Source organism: Tachypleus tridentatus, chromosome 4 (assembly GCF_004210375.1).
Source record: "Tachypleus tridentatus isolate NWPU-2018 chromosome 4, ASM421037v1, whole genome shotgun sequence".
In the NCBI taxonomy this organism is placed as follows: Eukaryota; Metazoa; Arthropoda; class Merostomata; order Xiphosura; family Limulidae; genus Tachypleus; species Tachypleus tridentatus.
The window spans coordinates 21,439,903-21,461,628 of NC_134828.1; the positions used below are offsets into that span (position 1 = coordinate 21,439,903).

General features: G+C 36.4%; 1 protein-coding gene across 1 annotated transcript in view; it reads left to right on the top strand.

The window, feature by feature from the left end:
* Window positions 1-1,058: 1,058 nt before the first annotated feature.
* LOC143248078 (QRFP-like peptide receptor) overlaps window positions 1,059-21,726 on the top strand; it is a 54,788-nt gene continuing 34,120 nt past the window's right edge. The window contains exon 1 of the mRNA XM_076496514.1: window positions 1,059-1,389. Coding sequence (XP_076352629.1) covers window positions 1,081-1,389 — 309 coding nt within the window. The 5' untranslated portion in view covers window positions 1,059-1,080. The remainder of the gene's footprint in view (window positions 1,390-21,726) is intronic.

Here is a 21,726-nt window from a genome sequence, read left to right on the forward strand (position 1 = left end):
GGGCTAAAAGAACCAACTAACTGTTAAAGACGTGCGTCTCTAATGATGTGTCACTGCGTTACCTAAAAGATTGTGTAGTTGTTTGTCATCATCTTTATAAAATTTGTTTTAAATACGTTAAAAGACTATAAAAATCAAATACAACATCACCTGGAGAAAGTAAGAGTTAATAAATATGGTTTTATCTAACGTGAACAACAAAAATATATCTTTTTTAGGAAAGGTTTCTCTAGTTTATTGTATCACCTTGAAACTTTAAATGCGTCTTTCTATCAAAATAAGTGTAGCTTACGCTTTCGCTAGTTGGAGTTTTCATTCAAGAACCAGCCGTGACAAGGGGTTAACATGATAAAATGCATTCTTATCGCGAAATCCAAGATCGATACCTCCGAACACCCTCTTGAGTTTCAGTTATAGATATATTTAATTCAAGCCAGACGAAATTAGTTGCTGCTGGCTTACCCCGGTTCATAACTAAGAACGAGGGACAGTTCTACATAAATCTTGAGGTGTTTAACTTCTACACTTTAGCCCACAAACACGTGAGGTGTTGTTTAGGTGCCTTTAGATGTATTTAGGTGTCGTTCAGATTTATTTAGTTGTCATTTAGACTTATTCAGGCGTTAATTGGTTTATTTAGGTGTTATTTGGGTTTATATATGTGTGGTTAAAATTTGTTCAACTGTCGTTTATATTTGTTCAGCACAATATTACGCAGTGAACTACCTCTGCTCTATTCGTTACGGAGATATTTTCTTTGACAAAATTTGCTTGTAAACATTTCGTAGAGCAGTTAATTGGAACCTCGAAACACGAACAGTATGTGTGATTTGTTTGGTTCGAGGTATTCACAGAATGAAATCGTTGCTTCCTAGAGTAACAACTCTTAATGAAGGCCCATTCAGCACGTTCTGTGAAAAAAAAATCCACATTATTATGGCGTTGAATTAGCGTAATAATGATTGAAGACGCTGCACGTGGTTCCTAGTTGACCGCTTCTTTTTCTCCTTTGTTTTTCTTGCAGGTGTTATCGTGCTTGTTGACCAGGTGATGACCAAAGCCCTGTCAGCTAGTGTACAAATGGACGACCTGGAGAACGGATTAGGACTGAACAACAACGAATCCGCCTCTGATGAAAACAACAGCAGCACAAATCCTACTCCTTTCTACGATTATGATCCTAACGAGAGCTTTAGCATGTACTTCTTGGACGACTTAATCCCCACGACTATTGTCTACGGCCTCACCCTTATTGTTGGCTTAACTGGAAACATTCTTATCATGTACACGGTGGTACGCTTCAGACGCATGCGCACTATCAGTAATATATTCCTTGCGAGTTTGGCGTCCGCAGATCTGCTTTTAATTCTCGTTTGCGTTCCTGTGAAGGTAAGATTTGTAGATCCTTGTTTAAATCGCGATATATAAGTTCGTTCTTCCACGTCCATCTGTATTTGTTTGAAATTTATATAACATAGTCTAGCATTACGTGGAATAACATCTCTTATTACTGAACATATTACCTGTATGTTTCAAAATCAAACTATTTTGCAGTTTCCACTTAATATTACTGCTTATTTTGAGATATTAGCTGCCATATAGTAAAGTAAATATTTAGAGCGCCACCTACAATTTTAAACTTGTCATTACTGTCGTCTCCACAGCTCGTGATCAGTAATGGTAATTTTTTTTTAAATCTCGTCCTTAACCTGATGATGGCCTGAGGTGGTCGAAGCATTGTTATTTGTTTTGTGTTTTTCAAATAAGTGTTCAGTACCCATATCAGCCGTATCTACAATATATATATTTACCTTAAGTGGATTTCTAGTCGTCACGAGGTTAATATTTGAGATAGGGCTGGTTGAGAGAGTTGCAGCTGTTTACGTCAGGTAAACATCAATTTACAGTGCAACCGAGGAAAACCTCAGATTAATTATGACGTTTCCAACTTTAGATTTAAATTAAGTGATGCCTTCGTTATGACATTTCTTTACTAATTTCAAACTTTATTTTTTACCCTACTGCCAATATCTTGTTTGTTGCTTTTAAGCGCAAATCTACACAGTGGGCTATTTGCGCTTTGTATATTGTGGGTATCGAAACCAAGTTTTTAGCGTATAAGCTCTCGAGCTTGCCGCTGAGCTATTCTGGGAGTAGGGAGGTGCTTTTAAAGTAACCTTGTGATACCCAGGTATCAAGATGCGTACTTTAAAAGTAGCATTGGTCTAGTCTAGTCTAGTTTATGTCTCTCTGGTGTTTGGGTGTATTTATGTGCATACCCGAGAGGGTCAGGTACACTCGACCTCTTCCTCCTTCCATAACTTTGTTGGAGTGGCCAGATTAATATATATTTCGATTTAAATACAGAATGGCTGGAGTGATATCATAAATTTAGTCTGGTCCTTTTCAGGACAATGTCCATTTATATGGTTCTTGATTTATTATTATTATTATTATTACCATTATTATTATTTAATAAGTCTAGAACGTAGGTGGCCTGTTTTATTTTATCTATATTCTAATACTAGTACTATTATATTTATTATTTTAAATGATTTTGTCTTAATGATCTAATGTACAAGTTTAACGGGGAGAGGTGTTTCGGTCTCTCTTCATCATATATATGCAATACTTGTCTAGTTCGCAAAACAACTCATTTTTTTTCGCCAATTTTTATCAAAATATTTTATTGTACTCTGTAGAAGTCTATCTGGTATTGCTTGTATGTTTGAGTAATTATTCATGAATTTTGAGGAAGTGGTTTTAGGTACTCTGTATGCTGATGTAATTAGTGTATTCTGTAATGTTTGGAGTTTGGTTTGAATTTGTTTTTCACTTACATTGATCCATGCAGGAGCTGCATAGTCTATTACTTACTGGTCTAATGTGTGACTTGTATATTTTAATGATGTTTTCTGGTGTTGTTCCGTAGTTTTTACCAGTTAGACTCCTAGCATAGTTTATTCTTCGCTAAATATTAGTTTTTATGTTATTTACATGTTTCATCCATGTAAGTTTCGAATCATATGTTAATCCTAAAAATTTTGCAGATGTAGCGTCTGGAGGCGTTCCCCATTCATATAGATTTGGGGTTGAACTTTTTGATATTTCGTAGATTTTGAAAATATTACTAGTTGAGTCTTCGCTGTATTTATTTTGATTCTATATTTTTTCACGATATTCACATAATCTATTTAGTTGTGGTTGTAAGTTGGTGGCTGCTATTTCTGGTGTAGGGGCACTGTAGTGTAGGCGAACTGAGACGCGTATCCATGGTTTGGATCTTTTAGTGGCATATTACTTACATACATGATAAAGAGAATAGGGCTAACCACCCCTCCTTGAGGGACTCCAGCTTCTGGAGTGAAGAACTCCGAGAAAGTTCCCTCTACGTTTACTCTACATTTTCTATTTTCCAAAAAGTTAGATGAGCAGTGAATAATTCCACACGGTAGTCCCATTTCATACATACGGAACCGAAGATCATTGTGCTATACAGTGTTGAATGTTTTCTCAATATCGAGGAAACAAGCGACAGTACATTCTTTTTATTAAAGCTTATTATTGTTTCAGTTAACCTAATTAAGTGATCTGTCGTTTGTCTATATTTTCTAAATTCGTTTTGTTCTTCTGGTAATTTTGAATTAATCTCCAAAAATGTGGAGAGTCTATTACTTATTATTCTTTCGAGAATGTTGCCTACACAGCTGGTCAGGCTGATCGGTCGATAACTGTTTGGTTTATTGGCTGGTTTTCCTTCTTTGTGGAACGTTAAGATATTTGCTTGCTTCCAAGAATCTGGGATGTATCCAGAGTATAGAGATAAGTTAAATATTGCTAATAGGTGGTCAAATAATTTTGGAGTGCCTTTTTTTGAGAAGTATTGCTTTTATTCCATCGTTTCCTTGTGTTTTGTTTTTTGTAATTTTGATTGCTTGTTCAAGTTCATTTAGTTTGATTCTTTTGGTAAGTAGTTGGGTGTTGTGGTCATTTGTTTTGTTAGTGTTGCTGGTGTTAATGTTGACTGGAAAGTGTGGTTTATATAATTCTATGTTGTCTGTTACGTGGTTGTTTATTTTATTGTAGTAGTAGCTGTTCATGTCGGTATAATTGTGTGTTTTAAATGTGTTTTGTAATTGATGTTTGAAGGTTTCTGCTTTTTCTTTGTTGGTTTGTGTTAAGGTGTTGTTATATTCCAGTGTTGGGTATTTTCTTGTAGTGGGTTTATTTGTGAATCTTTTCAAGTGTAACCAGAACTTGCTAAGGTCGGTTTGTTCGTTTAGTTGAAAGCAGAAGTTGTCCCATTTTTCTTGTTTAAGTTCTTTAATTTCTGCTCTAATTTTATTTCTAATGTTGTTAATTTGTGATTTTATTTCTTGTTCTCTTGTTGCCATGAATAGTCTTCTTAATTGTATTCGTTGTTTTATCATTGTTAATAGCTGTTTTGTTGGTTTCCATGTATTGTTTGTGGTTGTATATTGTTGTTTAGGTATCGTGTCCGTAGCTGCTTTTTGAAGGCACTCCATAATTATTTGACCATAAGAGTCAATTTCTGATTCGTTGTATGCTGTATGTTTAGTTTTTTCTGTTAGTATTCTGTTTAACATTTTTTGAAATTCTTGCCAATTAGCCTTTGTGTTATCAAATTTATCCTGCCTACTAATTTTATCTTTATAGTGGGTGAGATCGAAGACATACCATATTGGGAAATGGTCGCTGTCAACATCTTTTCCCACATTAAAACTTATTAACTTTTGTCTCATATTGTAAGAGGTGAGACAGATGTCTAGAATATCATTAGAGTTTGTTGCATAGTTAGTATGAGAAGGTGTATTATGATTAATAAGAGAAATACTATTATTATCTATAAATTGTAATAGGTGTCTGCTATTGGAGTCTGTAGAATTACATCCAAAGTTCTTGTGTTTTGAATTCAGATCACCTATTACTATTGTATTTTGATTGTGGGTAAATATGTTGTATATTAGATATATATCTATACACTTATTTGGAGAACAGTATAATCCTGCTATCGTTATTTTCGAGTTGTTTTCTAAGAGAATAACAACCACTATATTTTCATTGTTGCTGTTCATTGGGATTTCAGTAACTGAAAGATGGTTGAGTGATGCACCTCACGGATTACTATAGTCTCAGGCTGTGGTTTTGTTCCTGGCAGGTGTATATTTATGTTTCCAGGTTTGAAAGCATCCTTGGGCCCTTCTTTAAGAAGTTTATTTAGGTCAGCAGCTCCTTGACCTCGGACAAAGACACCGCCCCTAGATGGACGCTTAACGTTTACTATTTTCACACCTGATTTACATCTGCGTATTTCCGCTACTAGCTGCCAGGAACGCCTTCGATAATTATAGAAAATTGGGGTGGTTTTGACTTAGGTTGTGTAGTCTCATTTCGTATGGAATTTCTTCTTTTTCTTTTTGATATTACTAATGTGAAATCTTCGTTTTCATTTGTTTGTTCTGAATTATTTTCTAGATTTGTTTCATTGTTTGTTTGTTAGTTTTTTTGGAATTTCGCACAAAGCGACTCGAGGGCTATCTGTGCTAGCCGTCCCTAATTTAGCAGTGTAAGACTAGAGGGAAGGCAGCTAGTCATCACCACCCACCGCCAACTCTTGGGCTACTCTTTTACCAACGAGTAGTGGGATTGACCGTCACATTATAACGCCCCCACGGCTGGGAGGGCGAGCATGTTTGGCGCGACCGGGATGCGAACCCGCGACCTTCAGATTACGAGTCGCATGCCTTAACACACTTGGCCATGCCGGGTCCTGTTTCATTGTTACCAACATCCAAGGGTTTGTTTGAGTTATTAACAACATTTGAATTAGTATTATCATTAGTGGAGGAAGGAATTGTAGGTATAAGAAATTTATTCTCCTTCATCTTCATTTCCACTAGAATTACTTAGTTTTACGATTTTTCTTTTTGGTTTTCTGTTTTTCCTTCCATTAGTTTCTTTATCGTATTCTATAGAAGTTAATTTAGCTTTGGTTACATTACACAGAGCCAATAACGGGGAGTTTTTATCTGTGCTAGAGATTAATTCCAGTTTTTTTTTTGCCACCAAACGAACTAGGCTTACCTAGTTTATTTTTTTGGCCACTAGAAGTTGATGTTCCATCTTTTTCAGGAGTCATCGTTGAGTTTCCAGACTTACTGGTCGGCATCGCTTTTTCTTTAGCGACCCGCACTTTCCTCGGCCTAGTTGGTTCTTTCTTTTATCCTTTTCCTTCAGCTGGTGCTTCTCTTTTAATGTAGGTATTTCTTTTTATCTTGTGGGTGCAGTGGTTTGTCTTTGCTCAGGTAGGTGAATGTGATACTCGCACGTATATGAATACAAGTTTTTTCTATACCTTTTCTCTGTAAAGCCTGCGAACACACGTCTATCTGTCAGCTTACTCTCACCAAGAATCTCCTCATTGGTCTTTCATTGGTTTTTTTTTTGTTGAATTTCGCGCCAAGTTACTCGAGGGCTACCTGCGCTAGCTGTCCCTTGTTCTCAATCGTCAGGTTAGGGTAGAGAAAGAGATAAAAAAAAGGGAACTTGTCGACACCACCTACGAGGTCTGTTAAAAAAATACGCGGACTGACGTCATAAAACAGATGTACTTTATTTAGAAGTTACAGGTCTGGGACCCCTTCAAAGTACTCTCCTCCCCAACGCACACACTTATCCCAACGGTGTTTCCACTTGTTGAAACAGTCCTGGTACGCTTCTTTTGTAATGTCCTCCAGCTCCTTCGTCGTATTTGCCTTAATCTCGGGAATCGTCTCAAATCTTCTTCCTTTCAAGGGTCTTTTGGGTTTGGGGAACAAGAAAAAATCGCAAGGAGCAAGGTCAGGTGAGTAAGGTGGGTGGGAAAGAACAGTGATCGAGTGTTTGGCCAAAAACTCACGAGCTTTGAGAGCTGAATTTCGCAGCAATGCGGTGCATCTTCAATTTTTCGGTCAAAATCTCGTAACAAGATCCAACTGATATCCCACACTCTTCAGCAAGCTCCCTGACAGTCAGACGTCGATTTGCCCGCACCAGGGTGTTGATTTTGTCGACGTGTGGGTCGTCAGTTGACGTGGAAAGACGTCCAGGACGCTCATCATCTTCAATGGACTGTCGACCATCCTTAAAACGTTCATGCCACTTGAAACATGCCGTACACTTCATAGCAACATTACCGTAAGCCGTGTTAAGCATAGCAAAAGTTTCAGTCGCAGATTTTCCAAGTTTAACACAAAATTTCACAGCAAGTCGTTGCTCCTTCAGGTCATTCATTCTGAAATCCGCCAAACGAAAAAATCGCACTTCACTTAAAACCACGTAGCTAATATACAAATGAAGATATCTGCAATCGGGAAATGGCGTCGTAATCAGCTGATCTGTGCAAACCTTGCGACACCAAGCGGATTCCTCTGGAACCAACTGGAGCCGCGCCATTCAAACAGTCCGCGTATTTTTTGAACAGCCCTCGTATTTCTAAATTTTTAGTCTACTCTAATAGAGCAATGGTCTATGTTTGTCACTCTTTTAACGCACCCAAAACCGCGACATTAATAACTAATACATCTTAAAAATCATTCCATAATACTAGCATGTTTTATTATTTTTTATATCATCATTATGTTTAATACATTAAAGCAAGTGTAATGCTCAAAGGTTTTTAAGTTGTCTCTTTACAGAAATGATAAAGATATAAAAAATAAAAAAACAGTATCTAAAATAGCATTTAAAACACGCGTGATTTAATTTTGAAGAGTGACCAAGAGCGCCCTCTAATGTCGCCAATACCATAGATAAGAATCGTAAGCGACGATCGCCAAGGAAACGTGAGAAATATTTCCCGCCATCCTTCTTATATGGGGGTGGAAACAATAAATGTAGTTTTATCCATTTTACAATCCGACGATTTCTCATAAAGGCTTATGCCGCAAACAAAACTATAAAGGTAGGCTTAATATGTATTCTCTGAGAAAACTGCTTTTTGTCAGATTATCGATTCTCACAAAACGTAAACTTGTCTTGTTTATTGCATTAAAACTCGCTTTAGAAAACAAAACATATACAATTTATCTGGCTATGGATTTACGGATATTTGAAAATCTTGAAGAATTATAATATTTAAGCAATTTTTCCACTCAGGAAGTGATTTATAAAATCGATTAGCAACTAGAACGTAACTTGCTATCCACCTTTTAAGACAGTTTGGCGTCTTTGCACACAACACCTACACCTTAATATGAAGTAAAAAGAGTGACTGTGAGTAAGGTTTGCCAAAATAACACAAGTAGAGCGAATAAGAAAAGTGAAAAAATAAAAAGCAACAGACAACAAAGACGGACTGTGTTTGGGTGGTTAAAACTTTAATTTAAAATAAAAACAACAGAAAATACATTTTTATATTTCACTACTTTAGCTTAAACTGCATCATTCTTTCACACTAGTTTTAAAGACATTTTCTGTAGACAGTACGAATATATTAATATTGTGATACGTTATACCACGATATGGGATACAAAGAATAAAGGAAAGAATTTTTAAAATGCTATCTACGACAAATTTTTATGATTTAATTGGGATTTGAATGCTAGAGTCCCCTAGCGGAACAGCTGTATATCTATGGACTTATAACGCTTAAAATCAGCAGTTCGATTCCACGCGGTTGACACAACAAACAACCCACCGCGGCTTTGATCTAAAATAGACAAAAGCAACAACAACATGAATGATGGAATTTTATCACCGTTAGAGGGGGGGGATTTGTTGGTTTTGTTTCTCGAATTTCGCGCATTAGGGACGGCTAGCATAGATAGCCGTCCCTAATTTAGTAGTGTAAGACTAGAGAGAAGGCAGCTAGTCATCGCCAACTCTTGGGCCATGCCGGTTCAGAGGGTGGGAGACGGTGTGCTTGTGTTTTTCTTACAACAAAGCCATATCGGGCTATCTGCTGTGTTCACCAAAGCGAATCGAACCCTTGATTTTAGCGTTGTAAATCCGTAGACTTACTGCTATTCCAGCGGACGTCAAGGGCGGGATACAAAAAGAGAAAACATTTGATATTTAGAATTTATCGATGTGGTTCCGTTTTACAGTTTTCATGGAATTAAACTTGGTTTGTCTCCTACTTATTTTTATCCAACTTATACAAATAATTAATAAGCTGTTTTGCCACAGTAAGATTGTCATAAATTACGTTTATACAAATATTTTACAACTTCGATAAATCGCGCCTTTAGTGATTTACCCAATACCATTCGGGTGCCCTCAATATTAAAACAAAACACACACACATTTGTCTGAGTTAATTTGAGTGAACCATTTCTAGCCTTTTTTCTTATTGTTTCTCCGAATTTCTTCGCGTGTTATCTTGCATTACAACAGAATATCAAAACAAAATAAAAATCTGACTTGTTTTACATTAAAAAATTCTTACACAGAAAGGGTTAAAGGTTTGTTTGTTTTTGAATTTCGCGCAAAACTACATGAGGGCTATCTGCGCTAGTCGTCCCTTATTTAGCAGTGCAAGACTAGAGGGAAGGCAGCTAGTCATCACCACCCACCGCCAACTCTTGGGCTACTCTTTTACCAACGAATAGTGGGATTGATCGTTATATTACAACGCCCTACGGGTGAATGGGCGAGCACGTTTTGTGGGGCCGGGGATTCGAACCCGCGACCCCCAAATTACGAATCGAATGCCTTAACCTCCCTGGCCATGATAACAAAGTAACTTAAAACGGCTAGCTCATTACTTGGGACCTGCAGAAAACAGAGGTCAGCGTTTAGAATGTTTTGCTTTCTGGTTTTATATATAATAGTAGCACAAGAGTTTACAAGTGACGTCAGTAAAGTATTTTCTGGTTTCGTGGCCCCCTAAGGGTTGAGCGATAAGTCTGTAGACTTATAACGCTAAAAACCCGGTTTCAATATCCAGGGTGAGCACAGCTTAGGTAGATCATTGCGTAGAGTTGGATTTAAGAACAAATGAACCGTTTTCGTCAATCACTCCACGAAAATAGCATTTTTTTATTTACTTTACTTGTTTAGTTTATTTACTTTCTTAATATCTTTCTCGCGCCAAGAGACGCACGATCCAGGTGTGCCATTTTAATTTTTTAAGTGTTAGACAAAACATATAAGTACAATGTTTAACATTTCTAAATATATTCAAACCGTATCTTGTGGAATCCCAATATCTCAAAAACGTGCTCTGCACTGTGAAAATACGAATGAGTTATAGATAAACCTATTCAGCTACTAAAAAATAAAATAGCCTTCTTCCTCTAGTCTATCAGTTCAACATTTTACACGATACGCACAAAAATTTTATAAAGTAAAAAAATCATGAAATGGATCTGAATGTTACTCAAACCCACATAAAGTTTTTTGTTTATTGCAAACTGGAGTTTTCTGCGAAACAAAACATAAATGCTACCACTATTTATCCAGGATCACACACCCGTGGCCATGCCGGGCCGGGGTTAAAGGAAAATAGAAGTTGTCATGTAAAGATACACACAGACTGAATCAAGCAGGTCACGAATAGAATCTTCGAGAACAGCTTTCAACAATCTTTTGCCGTTTTTTTGCGTCAGTGAAAAAAGAAACAAAAAACATTGTAAGGAAAAGAGAGATACGTGGTCAACGCTTCGGCAAAATGGCTACAAACGTTCTCGATGTTTAGTAGTTTTTAAACGAGACGGTGTTTTAAATTTCTAATTTTATCATACAGCAGAGCATGTTTATGTATATAGGTATGCTCTCCTTTAGAGTAAAGCTGCTTTGGGATGTTTGTTGTATTTGTAACCTTATCATTGCCCACGAGGTGAAACCTAGGAGATCAATACTACATTACGTATTTTGAAATTGAAAGAACACAAATAAAGATAAATTCGTATTGTATCAATTGTGTATTTTTACCATGAATTATGATAGCTACTGCTACAAGACGAGATTTTTTTCTTCTTCTTCTGAAACTCGCAAGGTTTATTTATTTATGTTTTTCTCAAACAGAAATAGGTTTAACTTACTTCGATTACTGGAAGAAAGACAATATATAATACTAGATGGCGCGCGCGTACAAAGAAGACACAGGGTTGAGGGGGGACAGACTCGCGCGCAGCTTCTCTTATTTCTCACTCCTTGGGGGGCAGTAGGGTACACGAAAAGTTTGGTGACCGCTGGTCCAGTAATTGACCATTTCTTAAAGGACACGCTCAAACTTTGATCAAATATTGTACCCAATAGTGGCACAGCGGAAAAGTTTATGGACTTACAACGCTAGAAACCGAGTTTGTCGAGTGTTTCATCTGAACAAATTTTCTTTATCCTAAACATTTATCTGTAGGTAATGTTCCATTTCAGTGCCAACAGGAAAACAGTCTTAATAGGGAAGGTACTATGGCATCGAAAAAGTTGATTGGTTAGTACAGTAATTAATGGTAAATTTGATTGTTTTGGGAAAAGTGTTTTCATATAAAATAAATACTTTAAGTGATTAAAGACTGGACATCCAAATGAAAAATATGTCATCTATTAATGCTTTCTTGCATGAAGTTTTACAGGGCTTAATTGTAAAACGTCACTCGGAACAAAATCATATTAAATGTCATTTGGAGCTGGATCTCACTAAACGTCACTCGGAACTAAATCATATTAAATTTCATTCGGAACAAGATCTCACTAAACGTCACTCGGAACTAAATCATATTAAAAAGTCATTTGGAGCTAGATCTCACTAAACGTCACTCGGAACTAAATCATATTAAATTTCATTCGGAACAAGACCTCACTAAACGTCACTCGATACTAAATCATATTAAATTTCATTTGGAACTAGACCTCACTAAACGTTACTTGGAATTAAATCATGTTAAGTGTCATTCGGAACTGGATCTCACTAAACGTCACTCGGAACTAAATCATATTAAAAAGTCATTTGGAGCTAGATCTCACTAAACGTCACTCGGAACTAAATCATATTAAATTTCATTCGGAACAAGACCTCACTAAACGTTACTTGGAACTAAATCATGTTAAGTGTCATTCGGAACTGGATCTCACTAAACGTCACTCGGAACTAAATCATATTAAATGTTACTCGGAACCAGATCTCACTAAACGTCACTCGGAACTAAATCATATTAAATGTCATTCGGAACTAGATCTCACTAAACGTCACTCGGAACTAAATCATATTAAAAAGTCATTCGGAACAAGACCTCACTAAACGTCACTCGATACTAAATCATATCAAATTTCATTTGGAACTAGACCTCACTAAACGTTACTTGGAACTAAATCATGTTAAGTGTCATTCGGAACTGGATCTCACTAAACGTCACTCGGAACTAAATCATATTAAATGTTACTCGGAACCAGATCTCACTAAACGTCAGTCGGAACTAAATCATATTAAATGTCATTCGGAACTAGATCTCACAAACCTATTGCATATCCTTGTGCTTCATTACTTAAACTTACTCATATATTGTGATTTAAGTAACTTCCGCAGGTTGTCCACAAATGTTGTTAATGTTGATGATGAAAGTCCAAAATTTACAGAATGACTATTAGCACACCGGATATGTTAATGTTGATGATGAAAGTCCAAGATTTACAGAATGACTATTAGCACACCGGATATGTTAATGTTGATGATGATTGTCCAACATTTACAGAATGACTATTAGCACACCGAATATGTTAATGTTGATGATGAAAGTCCAAGATTTACAGAATGACTATTAGCACACCGGATATGTTAATGTTGATGATGATTGTCCAAGATTTACAGAATGACTATTAGCACACCGAATATGTTAATGTTGATGATGAAAGTCCAAGATTTACAGAATGGCTATTAGCACACCGGATATGTTAATGTTGATGATGATTGTCCAAGATTTAGAGAATGACTATTAGCACACCGAATATGTTAATGTTGATGATGAAAGTCCAAGATTTACAGAATGGCTATTAGCACACCGGATATGTTAATGTTTACGATGATTGTCCAAGATTTACAGAATGACTATTAGCACACCGGATATGTTAATGTTGATGATGATTGTCCAAGATTTACAGAATGACTATTAGCACACCGAATATGTTAATGTTTACGATGATTGTCCAAGATTTACAGAATGACTATTAGCACACCGGATATGTTAATGTTTACGATGATTGTCCAAGATTTACAGAATGACTATTAGCACACCGGATATGTTAATGTTTACGATGATTGTCCAAGATTTACAGAATGACTATTAGCACACCGGTTATGTTAATGTTTACGATGATTGTCCAAGATTTACAGAATGGCTATTAGCACACCGGATATGTTAATGTTTACGATGATTGTCCAAGATTTACAGAATGACTATTAGCACACCGGTTATGTTAATGTTTACGATGATTGTCCAAGATTTACAGAATGATTATTAGCACACCGGATATGTTAATGTTTACGATGATTGTCCAAGATTTACAGAATGACTATTAGCACACCGGTTATGTTAATGTTTACGATGATTGTCCAAGATTTACAGAATGGCTATTAGCACACCGGATATGTTAATGTTTACGATGATTGTCCAAGATTTACAGAATGACTATTAGCACACCGGTTATGTTAATGTTTACGATGATTGTCCAAGATTTACAGAATGATTATTAGCACACCGGATATGTTAATGTTTACGATGATTGTCCAAGATTTACAGAATGACTATTAGCACACCGGATATGTTAATGTTTACGATGATTGTCCAAAATTTACAGAATGACTATTAGCACACCGGATATGTTAATGTTGATGATGAAAGTCCAAGATTTACAGAATGACTATTAGCACACCGGTTATGTTAATGTATACGATGATTGTCCAAGATTTACAGAATGACTATTAGCACACCGGATATGTTAATGTTTACGATGATTGTCCAAGATTTACAGAATGACTATTAGCACACCGGATATGTTAATGTTTACGATGATTGTCCAAAATTTACAGAATGACTATTAGCACACCGTATATGTTAATGTTTACGATGAATGTCCAAGAATGTTCAAGAATGACCATTATCTCACCGACTATCCCAATGTCGATGATGAATGTCCATAAGTGACAGAACGACCAATACTTCACCGGATATGCCAATATTGGCGATGAATGTTCATTAATTAAATTTGTAATGTGGAATATTTTTATTCAAGTTCCTTTACTTTCACTATTTCCCTAACGATCAAATAATTAATGACAACATGACCATTATTTCACCGGATATGCCAATATTGGCGATGAATATCCATAAATGACAAAATTACCATTATTTCTGTGAAGAGCCAGCCTCGATGCATGACAATAGTAATATACCTCAGAACGGCTGGTACGGTTATTTACACTTTTATAGCACGTGTACTGAGGTATGGCCCGACATGGCTAGGGGAATGAAGTCGTTCGACTCGTAATCTCAGGTTCTCGGGTTCGAATCCCCGCCGCAAAAAAAAACAGTTATTTAACTTAAAGTGTAATTAGAAATACTTTTACCTTACGTAAAGTGTTATTAGAAATACTCTTATCTTCCGTAAAGGGTAATTAGAAATATACTTTTACCTTACGTAAAGTGTTATTAGAAATACTTTTACCCACGTAAAGTGTAATTAGAAATACTCTTGCCTTAGGTAAAGTGTAATTAGAAATTATATTACCCACGTAAAGTGTAATTGGAAATACTCTTACCTTAGGTAAAGTATAATTAGAAATACTCTTACCTTGGGTAAAGTATAATTAGAAATTATCTTACCCACGTAAAGTGTAATTAGAAATACTCTTGCCTTACGTAAAGTGTTATTAGAAATACTCTTACCTTACGTAAAGTGTTATTAGAAATACTCTTACCTTAGGTAAAGTGTAATTAGAAATTATCTTACCCACGTAAAGTGTAATTAGAAATACTCTTACCTTAGGTAAAGTGTAATTAGAAATTAACTTACCCACGTAAAGTGTAATTAGAAATACTCTTGCCTTAGGTAAAGTGTAATTAGAAATTATCTTACCCACGTAAAGTGTAATTAGAAATACTCTTGCCTTACGTAAAGTGTTATTAGAAATACTCTTATCTTACATAAAGTGTTATTAGAAATACTCTTACCTTAGGTAAAGTGTAATTAGAAATTATCTTACCCACGTAAAGTGTAATTAGAAATTATCTTACCCACGTAAAGTGTAATTAGAAATACTCTTACCTTAGGTAAAGTGTAATTAGAAATTAACTTACCCACGTAAAGTGTAATTAGAAATACTCTTGCCTTAGGTAAAGTGTAATTAGAAATTATCTTACCCACGTAAAGTGTAATTAGAAATACTCTTACCCACGTAAACTGTAATTAGAAATACTCTTACCTTAGGTAAAGTGTAATTAGAAATATTATTATTTAAACTGATAATGTGGAATATGTTTTATTCAAGTTCCGTTACTTTCATCATTTCTGTACCAATTAAATAATTATAATAAAAACTATCACACATTGTACTTCTTGTTATAAAACGATTTGTTTTTATTTTAACCTACGCAAACTAACGTGGCAGAGGTTTAGTTTAGAGAGAGAGAAATCAGAAGAGTTCTCTCTCCAATTGGGGTGTTCAGGAACGTTGTGGTTCCTCTTCGTCCCCTTACGTAAGAAGTTGTTAAAGTGTCCGTGGTTTTTTTTTCTATTACTTCTTTTTAATGTTTTTAAGGTGGAGTGGGGTATTTATGAGTGAGAGGAAAGACAAGAGAACTGGACGAGAGCAGCATAAGTGAAGTAAAGTTATTTTAACCTGGTGAACTTAAAAAGCTATATAAAAGAATGACATTTCTGTTAGAGTCAGTATTTAGGAATTCACTAATTAGGAAACTAGTATTAGTCAAAGTAATTATTAATGAATATAGAGAAAAACTTTCATATTCGTTAACAGCCTATCATCGTTTAAATTGAAGGCTTCTGGTAAGTCGCCTTGATATTGGTCACGAGCCACTCTGCACAGTTGAGGGATCCAAGTGAAATATCTGAGTAAAACACAACCTAATGAATTACAAGTAATTCATACAAAACAAGCATTATTTTAAACAAGTTCACGGTTAAAGTGTGTATATTTGTTTTTCAACTTTGCAAAAAGCCACTGAAAATTACGATTTATTTTGTGGTCAATAAAAACAAAAATTTTGTGTTTTGATGAGAAACTGTGGTCATCAACATTCGATTTTTTTTGTAAAAATAAAATGAAAAATGCAAGTAAATAATAAGATAGATAAAACATAAGAAGTGCCATAAATAAGCCAAATGTAAAGAGAACGAATCATTGCATGTCCCTATTAACCCTTGTTGCTCAGCGGTAAGCCTAATAGGTCATAACCCTAGAATTTACACACACACAACGCTTGGTTAGAAATTCAGAAATACTGGTAGATAGAGAAAAAATGATAGCTAGAGATGGAATGAAGGTCTTTCTTTATGATGAAACTTCCCCTTACTATTTGTGATTCGTAACCGAGTCCTTTGGTGAGTTATGTGTTCTATCTTTTTAGACCGTAATACAAAACCAAGTCTAATAAATAAGCCTGAACCAGTTCCTAAGACTCAGTATTCCTAACAACTATGAATAAAGTTATGAGGCTATTTAGAATTATCGTTGTACAAGACGTGACATCATAAACTGAAAGAAACAGGTTTTGCTTTCATACTCTATAAAAAAAATTTAAATCCTGTATAGCAGGAAATCTCTCATACCCAGTGTATCACGTACGAGATGTTTAATTTTCACTGTGCTTGGAGAATTAGGCCTTCAACTAAATCAGTCGTTTGTATTGAAGGCAAAACACGTGGTGGTTAGGGTGCCTAACGCATAATCTGAGGGTCGCGGGGTCGAATCCCCTTCACCGAACATGCTCACTCACTATATGGGCGTTATAATGTTACGATAAATCTCACTATTCGTTGATAAAAGAGTAGTCCATGAGTTGGTAGTGAGTGGTGTAAACAAACTACCGTCCCTCGACTCTGTAACTGTTAAATTAGGTCCATGAGTTGGTAGTGGGTGGTGTTAACAAACTACCGTCCCTCGACTCTGCAACTGTTAAATTAGGTCCATGAGTTGGTAGTGGGTGGTGTTAACAAACTACCGTCCCTCGACTCTGTAACTGTTAAATTAGGTCCATGAGTTGTTAGTGGGTGGTGTTAACAAACTACCGTCCCTCGACTCTGTAACTGTTAAATTAGGTCCATGAGTTGGTAGTGGGTGGTGTTAACAAACTACCGTCCCTCGACTCTGCAACTGTTAAATTAGGTCCATGAGTTGTTAGTGGGTGGTGTAAACAAACTACCGTCCATCAACTCTGTAACTGTTAAATTAGGTCCATGAGTTGTTATTGGGTGGTGTAAACAAACTACCGTCCCTCGACTCTGTAACTGTTAAATTAGGTCCATGAATTGGTAGTGGGTGGTGTTAACAAACTACTGTCCCTCGACTCTGTAACTGTTAAATTAGGTCCATGAGTTGGTAGTGGGTGGTGTTAACAAACTACCGTCCCTCGACTCTGTAACTGTTAAATTAGGTCCATGAGTTGGTAGTGGGTGGTGTTAACAAACTACCGTCCCTCGACTCTGTAACTGTTAAATTAGGTCCATGAGTTGGTAGTGGGTGGTGTTAACAAACTACCGTCCCTCGACTCTGTAACTGTTAAATTAGGTCCATGAGTTGTTAGTGGGTGGTGTTAACAAACTAACGTCCCTCGACTCTGTAACTGTTAAATTAGGTCCATGAGTTGGTAGAGGGTGGTGTTAACAAACTACCGTCCCTCGACTCTGTAACTGTTAAATTAGGTCCATGAGTTGGTAGAGGGTGGTGTTAACAAACTACCGTCCCTCGACTCTGTAACTGTTAAATTAGGTCCATGAGTTGTTAGTGGGTGGTGTCAACAAACTACTGTCCCTCGACTCTGTAACTGTTAAATTAGGTCCATGATTTGGTAGTGGGTGGTGTTAACAAACTGTTAAATTAGGGATCCGCTAATGCAGATAGGTCTCATACAGCTTTGAAAAAAATTCAAAATAAACGAAACCAAAGACAAGAAAATAATGCCGGATTTTAGGTTCAGAAAAAGAAAACGAATTTCAAATACTCTTAATGTTATTTAATCAGTAATATGTTCCATTATTATTAATTACTTCCTGTCAACGATTCACAAGCTTCTGAATGTCACTTCTATAAAATTCTTGGGGTTTGGGGGTAAAGAATGTAGAGAGGGTAGTTTTGACATCTTCATGTGTTCCAAGCTCTTTTCCATCAAGATAGTTCTGCAAACTTCGGAACAGATGATAATCAGATGTGACAAGGTCTGGAGAATAAGGAAGATGTGGAAGTTTTTCCCAATCTAGCTCTTCAATCTTTACAGATGTGATCCTTGTTGTATGGAGCCTACATTATCCTGGTGTAACACAACACCTTTACGATTGATCAAAGTAGGCCTCTTTTCTTTCAGTGCAATATTCAAGCGCTCTAACTATTTACAATAGAAGTCCGGTATAATCGTTATATTGAGTGGTAGAGACTCAAAGTGGATCACACCAACAATATCCCACCAAACGCTTAACAAGACTTTCCTAGGGTGGAGGTCCATTTTGGACTGTGCCTTAACCAGTTTACCTGCACTGAGCTGTTGTCTGCGGCGTTTAATATTTTTATAAAATATCCATTTTTCTTATCCAGTCACTAACGTGTCCAAAAAAGGTGTGTTACGTTCACGAGAGTGCATAGAAGTGCAAATGTCCATTCTTGCTCTTAGGTTGGCTTCTGTCAAATGATGGGGACCCATTTTCTAAGTTTTGACACCTTTCCAAGCTGTCGTAGATGACGGTGAACTGTTAAATGGGTTGAACTAAGCTTCTGTGTTAGTTCTTTAACTGCTACAACACAATCTTCATCAAGTGCAGCCAGCAGCAAGTCATCATTAAACTCAACAGGACGACCTGAATGTGGCGAATCACTTAAGCTCTAGTCACCTGATCTGAACTTCTGAAACCACCTTCAACATTTTCTTTCATTGAGAGACTCCGCACCATAAACACCTTGAATGTTCCGTGTAGTTTCTGCTGCACTATTGCCTTTATTAAACTCATAAAGCATCATATGTCTAATGTGTTCCTTAGATACATCTATCTTCTTGAGGGTTTATTGGATTAATGATCTGAAAACGTGGAGTTGGGTTAGTTTGTTTTATTTGTCTGAACATTCTTATACACGTTGTACTACATATTCTAGCCATTAAAGCCTTCTACAAAGACAGAAATAATGATGCACTTTCTCTATTAAATTTTCGGACATTACGTATGGGATGACCTGATACATATATAAAAATATACAAATGCAGTTTTCAGGATTTATACATAAAAATTTCTCCGTAAAATATTGTAATAATGAATTTCTCTTATAAGAAACTTAGAATCCTATTGTCAAGAGAGCATTAAATTAGCTCTTTTGTTTTTATAAAATACGATAACTTTATCTATGGATTTTATGTTCTAGAGATGTTTAATAAATGGAAGTAACTTCATATCATAGTCCTATGTATGTCAAAAGTAGACTTATAAAGAGCCTCTTAATTTAAATTTGTTTTTTGTTGTTTCATTGTGATGTTAAAGACTTAATCACACTTATGAAACCTCGGTCATCAATCATTAAAATAAAAAAAAATCGAATTTATCTCAAGAGGTCAATTAATCATACCAAATAATAGGCAAGCTGAGCTAACAATGGACTTAAGCGTCCTGACTAGTAAGGATCGTTTGTGGAGAGCACCTGTAATGATAAAAATAATAATAATAATAACATTTTTGTTGATTAAATTTCCTATAAAAGAAATGTCGCTAATATCCGGGGAGTTCTGAGCTCAAGAGGGTCTTTTCATGAGTAAAAATGAAAAAGTGTACATGCTCGTAAGTAGAGGGTGGGTGGGGTTTGGTTTTTTGAATTTCGCGCAAAGCTACACGAGGGCTATCTGCGTTCGTCGTCCCTAATTTAGCAGTGTAAGACTAGAGGGAAGGCAGCTAGTCATCACCACCCACCGTCAGATCTTGGGCTACTCTTTTACCAACGAATAGTTGGATTGACCGTTACATTATAACGCCCCCACGGCTGAAAGAGTATGTTTGGTGTGACGGGGATTCAAACCCGCGACCCTCAGATTACGAGTCGAGTGTCTTAACTACGTGGCTATGCCGGGCTTACAGAGTGGGGATGAAATATTGTTGTTGTTACGTTCCAGTTATTTAAAAGAAATAAAATTAGCCATATATACTTTCAAAATGTACGATTTTTGGAGAAATTTACGAAATATTTTCATGGGGGGCACGCTCCCCCATATGTATTCGTCACTACTTTTCTTCTTTCTCTAAAAACAGTTCCACATTTAGAGGTTTCTGCCCCGCCCCCTGGTGTTGTCGTACAGTCAAGATGACACAGTAATTAAGTGTCTTTAACAGGTTGAAAAATCGAAGTCTCTGGTTTCATCGTAACTTTTTATTGGACGTACCAAAGCATATTACATTTTACCGGTATCTCTTGTCACCTTTCGTAATTCTGATAATAATTATTTTTCACTATACTTAATTGGGGCCCGGCGTCGCCAAGCGTGTTAATGCGGAATTCAACTGCACTTGTGACAAGTAATGTGTTGTTTACATTCAATACATTTCAACTTCAAGCCAGTACGAAGAAACATCCATCATCTAAACAATGAAAGAAGTTATTTCTGGGTCCGGCATGGCCAGGTGGTTAAGGCGCTCGATTCGTAATCTGAGGGTCGCAGGTTCGAATCCCGTTGCCCATACATGCTCGTCCTTTCAGCCATGAGGGCGTTATAATGTAACGATCAATCCCAGTATTCGTTGGTAAAAGAGTAGCCCAAGAATTGGCGGTGGGTGGTGATGACTACCTGCCATCCCCGTAGTCTTACACTGCTAAATTAGGGACGGCTAGCGCAGATAGCCCTCGAGTAGCTTTGCGCGAAATTCAAAACAAACAAACACCTTTCGTAATTCTGATAAGAATCATTTTTCACCATACTTAACTGGAGGTTCTTGTCTTGACATGTGCCTTAAAGCGTTATAAGTTCTTATGAAGTTCAATCTAATAGATTGTACTCGAGAACTGACCAGTGGGGTTTGAGACAGCAACTATTTCATGATTAGGCGCTATCTTCGATAAGTGGTAGCTCATGTTTTTAATCCGATCAGTGTCAATATTAACTGTACTATAATATTTTACTGTTTATAATGTCCTTAGCCTAAACAAACGGAGCCTGTGTAATAATATAACATTATGAGCTAGACCTTATGAGCGGTTTTAGTTCAATTGTACGGCGCATTCCCTTTACATGCAAGATACATCAGACTCAATTCGAATAGGAGCAAACATAATGTGTAATACTCTGCACAACTGTGTATTGTCCAGATGCTGTACTTGGTTTTAAAATTCTGTCGATGCAATCACCCATAATTCGAAGTTGGCTCGTTTGTCAAGTCGTTTGGTATTATTAAAGTGATTGTTCTCGTTACAGGAACCATACCGTCAGCATTTCTTAGTGAACTATCTTAAAATGCAAAATGTAGTTCACTTCTTATGACTTCATTAAGACGCGGAAGAAGTTTCTTTTCACCGTGACAAGTAAC